The sequence below is a fragment of the Triticum aestivum genome, chromosome 1D (genome assembly GCF_018294505.1).
Source record: "Triticum aestivum cultivar Chinese Spring chromosome 1D, IWGSC CS RefSeq v2.1, whole genome shotgun sequence".
In the NCBI taxonomy this organism is placed as follows: Eukaryota; Viridiplantae; Streptophyta; class Magnoliopsida; order Poales; family Poaceae; genus Triticum; species Triticum aestivum.
This window is the reverse complement of record NC_057796.1, coordinates 424,256,198-424,261,499: the sequence shown is the minus strand read 5'-3', so window position 1 is coordinate 424,261,499 and position 5,302 is coordinate 424,256,198. Positions and strand designations below refer to the sequence as shown.

The 5,302-nt window shown below is 44.9% G+C and overlaps 1 protein-coding gene across 1 annotated transcript; it reads left to right on the top strand.

Annotated features, from left to right (window-relative positions):
- Positions 1-1,392: 1,392 nt before the first annotated feature.
- Positions 1,393-4,673, top strand: LOC123182582 (protein FAR1-RELATED SEQUENCE 5). The gene is made up of 2 exons (XM_044595212.1): positions 1,393-1,704; positions 2,167-4,673. The coding sequence occupies exons 1-2, from the start codon at positions 1,672-1,674 to the stop codon at positions 4,297-4,299; spliced, it is 2,166 nt and encodes a 721-aa protein (XP_044451147.1). The 5' UTR covers positions 1,393-1,671; the 3' UTR covers positions 4,300-4,673.
- The last annotated feature ends 629 nt before the right edge of the window (positions 4,674-5,302 follow it).

Below are 5,302 nucleotides of genomic sequence, written 5' to 3'. Positions count from 1 at the left end.
TTGTATATTTTATTTATGGTGCTGTCCTACGGTGCCCTCCATTCTCGCGCAAACGTGAGGGGCCCCCGCTGTAGGGTGTTGCAATATGTTCATGGTTCGCTTATGGTGGGTTGTGAGAGTGACATAAACTGAAACCCGAGTAACTGGGGTATGACGTATGGAGGTAAAGAGGACTTGATACTTAATGCTATGGTTGGGTTTCACGACCTTAATGATCTTTAGTAGTTGCGGATGCTTGCTAGAGTTCCAATCATAAGTGCATATGATCCAAGTAGAGAAAGTATGTTAGCTCATGCCTCTCCCTCATATAAAATTACAAGAATGATTACCGATACTTGTTATCGATTGCCTAGGGACAAATGACTTTCTTGTTGACAAAAGCTCTCTACTAAAACTAACTTAGTTGTGTCTTTATCTAAACAACTCCTAGATTTTATTTACGTACTCTTTATTATCTTGCAAACCTATCCTATCACACCTACAAAGTACTTCTAGTTTCATACTTGTTCTAGGTAAAGCGAACGTCGAGCGTGCGTAGAGTTGTATTGGTGGTCGATAGAACTTGAGGGAATATTTGTTCTGCCTTTAGCTCCTCGTTGGGTTCGGCACTCTTATTTATCAAAGAAGGCTACAAACGACCCCCTATACTTGTGGGTTTGTCATCCCTCATCATGGCATGAACTGTAATAAGGAGCGTGCCATATTCGCCTTTGTTCACTCACCCGGCGGTGCGCCATGTCGAGGAGCTCCGGATCACCGTGGTGGACTCGTCAACGAGAAGCCCATGCACTTCGGGATGAACATGTGTGAGGACAACTCGGATATTTTGGGCTTGGGATATACCTGCTCGACCTCAGCTCCCTATCGTCGGAGACCCTTGACCGTGTTGGAGATCACCAATTGTAGCAACCTCAACTCAAAGAGAAACAACCTCTAGTGGTGATGGCGACTGTGGCGGGGGATGGAGAGAGATTACGGAGCAGAGGTTGTGTGACCAATCTAACCTAGCCCCAGCCATGCCACATCACATGTACTCTCCTGACCTGACCCAATAATGCCATGTCATCTTCAAAACCGCCTAAATCACAACAACACCGCTCAAAGGGGAGATTTACCTGGTTTTAGATATTTGAGGGGCAAAATCGTATGAAAATCGACCTCAGTTTTTTTTCTTCCATTGGGGCACATTTGAGAGTGAAAAATATACTTTTTTTCTTTTTCATTGGATGGATTAGGGTTTGCTCAACTTTTGTTTTTGAGAAACAGGGTTTGCTCAACCATTCCACGGCCCAGAGAGCTTTTAAGCAAGCACGGCCCAATCAACTAGCCATGGCCCATGGGCCAATGAAGCCGCAGCAGAGCCCCTGACAGAAAGAACCACAGCGTTTGTCTAAAAAAAAACACCGTCCACTCAGAAAAGGGAAAAACAGACACAGCGCTCCGGCCGCCGGCCGCAACGCCTGCCATCCTCCTCGACGGCGGCAGCAGCCATCTCATCGTCTCCCCTCTCCCCGCCTCCAATCCAGCCCTCCCACCATCCCATCTCCCTTCCCCTAGCAGCCGCCCCATAGAACACAGATCCGACTCCCCTCCCCTCCCCTCCCCTGCTACGGCAATTTGGATCTAGACCCCCTCCTCCCCACCCACACGGTCGGGCGGCAGATACTCACGATGGATGGATATACAATCATCTCCTCTGATCAGGTATAAACACGGAAATTTTCCTATGTGTGTCAGGAAAAAGGCAGGTCATGCGCTGATTGTTCTGTTTGTCAGTTTTCCCATCAAGGCTTTGTTCTTCAGCAGATTCCATACAAGTTAGGTTGCTAATAGATGTATCTCAATTTTTCTTCTTCTTGTGATAGAATTGAAGTGAAAATGAAGTTTGTGAAATTGCTGTAGGTTCTAGTGACAGAAAGGGTCATATAATATAATTGAACAAGTCAAGAAAATTCCTCAAAAAAAAAACAAGTCAGGAAAAGAAATCGCAAACACATAGGGATTGTAGCCATTGGGTCTCAACCTGACGACTGGACAAACCAGAGAGAGAAAATTGGAACCCCAAAATAAAATGTATCTTGGGGCTAATTGGATGGTGAAGCTTGATCGGATTCTTTTGTAGTATATATTTTCTAAGAGCTTAATATGTTTTTTATTTGCATTCAGGAACAACCAGTAATTGGTGCAGATTGGAGTTCAGGGGCACTGTCAGATGAATTGGAGATACATGCAAACTCAGCGGACCTTTCACTGCAGCTTGCTGAAGAACAAAGCCAGTTACATGATATTCTGGGAATCAATGAAATGCCAATTAATGACACAGGCAGTGCAAGTGATTCAGACGGCAGCTCTGGGAATGAGACAGATAAAGAACCAGGAAAGTACTTCTATCCTGGTTTTGACGAGTTGGTTGATCCAAGGCCACCAGAAGTTGGAATGAGATTCCCAACCCTTGAAGATGCGACCCGATACTATAGTGCGCATGCTCTCCTGTCTGGTTTTGTGGCAATCAGGGGACCAAATTTTATGAGAAAGAAGTTCCACGTGGAATGCAACCGTAGCCGCAAATTGGCGCCATCTCAGGACCTGAAGAGGAAGAGGGAAGTATATTCTGTGAATAAGGCACAGTGTGAGGCAAGGGCGGTCGTGAAGCCTGTTAAGGGGCAATGGGAGTTCACATCCGTTCGGAGTGAGCACAACCATCCGTTATGCCCAAGCCCGTCACTCACAAAATTCTTCCTTAGCTGCAAACACATGTCAGCTGAAGAAAAATCGTTTTTAAGAGCTCTGCAACAAAGTAGTATACATCCCAAGAAAGCTATGAAGATCTTCAAGAGAATGAGAGGTATTTTGGGGAGCTTACCATTCAACACAAAAGATGCGAATACGTCACAGTGTGCAGAACAACAGGGAAAACCAAACTCGGACGTAGAAACAACAGTGAAGCATTTGAAGGAACTGGAGCTGCAAAACCCATGTGTTTCCATCACCATGCAAACAGATGAAGATAGCATAGTTAGGAGTCTTTTCTGGACTGATGCGAGGTCGAGGCTTGATTATGAGATCTTCGGAGATGTCTTATCATTTGATACCACCTATAGCACAATTAGTCACAATATGCTTTTCACTTCTATTAGTGGAATGAATGAGCATGGAAGAACTCTCGTGTTTGGATACGCCTTGCTACAGGATCGGAAAGCTGAAACCTTCAAATGGATGTTCCAAACATTCTTCCATGTAATGGGACGGAAAATGCCAAGAGCAATCATAACAGACCAGGATGAAGCTATAGCAAAAGCAATTTCGGAGGTCATGCCACAAGTAAAGCACAGGTTCTGTAAGTTCCACGTAATGAGGAAAGCACGGGAAATGCTTGGAGGCTTCATAGCGGCAAGAGGTAACATAAGTTCAGAGTTGCGTGCCCTAGTTAACAACTCTCTGACAGAAGCAGAATTTGAGGAAGGATGGGCTGCGCTGATTGAGATGTACAGTGCAAGTGAAAATGAGTACCTGCAACTCCTATGGGAAACAAGGAAAGAGTGGGTGCCTGTTTATTTCAGAGAAGATTTCTATCCATTTGTGGAAACGACTGGATGTTGCGAGGGGGCAAACTCATTATTCAAGGACTATGTGCTTCCTAAGGACAGAATAGAGAAGTTCCTTGAAAGATATGAAGACGTACAAGAGAGGATAATGGAAACGGATGATGAAGATAGGCTGCAATCAAGAACTGAACCTTCATGTTTCTCAATGCAGCCAATAGAAAAGCATGCGGCACGCATTTACACCAGGCAGATATTTCTGAAAGTGCAGAGGGAGCTACTCCATTCTACAGCATTCAACGTGCAGGAGATACAGACGGGGACAGTGTACAGACTGGAAAAGGTGTCCGCCTACGAGAACCCAGAGTTTGACAGAAATTCCTTCGAGCTGTTAGTCGAACCCAGCACCAATGCAATCAAATGCGAATGCGCAAAGTTCACTAGGGATGGTATACCATGCTGCCACATATTCAGACTTTTCACACAGTTTGGGGTCAATGAAATACCAGGGCAATACATAGCGCCCAGGTGGACTGCTAAATTTAAAGAAGAGCAGATGAAACAGTACAGGGAGAAATGCTTGGACAGCCGTGGCATGGACCAATCAGAAAATAGTATGAGATATGCAATGCTGCTGAGTAAAGTGGCTGACATTGGCAAAGAAATATGCGGCGATGGCTCGAAATGCGATAAATTCAGGCTGGAACTGGACACAATTCAGGGGAAAACTGGAAAAGGCGGCATCAAAAACACCTGAAACTCATGACAGTTAGACTGTGCTTGTCGTGTATGCGGGCTCTGAGAACGGTGGCTTTGGCAGCAGCAGCGGCTGGGCACTGGCGCTCCCGCGAAGTTGCTATTGCCTGAATCAACAAGAGCCTGTTGTCAACTGTTGATGGACATCAGCAACCAGGACGAATCTTAGTTAGGAGAGTCAGTTAAATCGTTGTCATTGAGACTCATGTTAATGAAGTAGAACAGTTAGGTTTCAGGAGATAGGTTGTCTATCCGTGTTGTGTCCAGGATTATGCTGGCATGAGTCTATCTTTACCTGCGTTTTCATATGATATGCTTCACCTTCTCAGAATTGCATAATGTTAACATGGATGGTACTTCTACTTTACCAAACAATTAAACATCTATTTAACTATGCTATAAAATTGGAACCAAAGTGCTGTTTTCCCTCCAAGGATTTGATCTTGATCCGGTACAAAACTCGCATTACAAAGCTTGGTTTTGCTTGTACAAATACGGCCAGCACCACACATGGATAATTTGGTCAGCGTTTCTGAAAAGGATGGAGGCTGCATCAGGAAGTAATTTTTTCTGAACTCATGCGGTAGAAGTTGCTGGTAATTTGGCGGCATAGCATCAGCTCTTCTTTTTCTACTAGGATTTGTGCAAAGCTGTTTTTGCATCCGTCGGATCTGTACCACACTCGTTGTAATCATTTTAGCATGCTCTCTGGCTGTTTTTTTCTCAAGAGTACGCCTAGACGTACCATAGCTTTATAGAAGGCAGAATGTCAATTATAAAAAACTAGCACTCACTGTGAACAACGATTATAGCACACACCACACCCTGGCAAGTCCAGAGACAGACACCACCACAAAAAGCCAACTACAACACGAGTGCCTATCCTAAACAGATACACAACACCACGTCCTGACCGACGCCGGTCACCTCCGAAGACCACCATCTTCCATAGGACTCTCTTGTCGATGCATCATCTACTCTGAGCGTCTAAAAGAAAGTGGCAA

Coding starts and splice junctions, on each gene's coding strand:
- LOC123182582 (XM_044595212.1), top strand. CDS start 1,672: ATGGATGGATATACAATCATCTCCTCTGATCAG. Junction 1,705..2,166: donor CAATCATCTCCTCTGATCAG/GTATAAACACGG, acceptor ATTTGCATTCAG/GAACAACCAGTAATTGGTGC.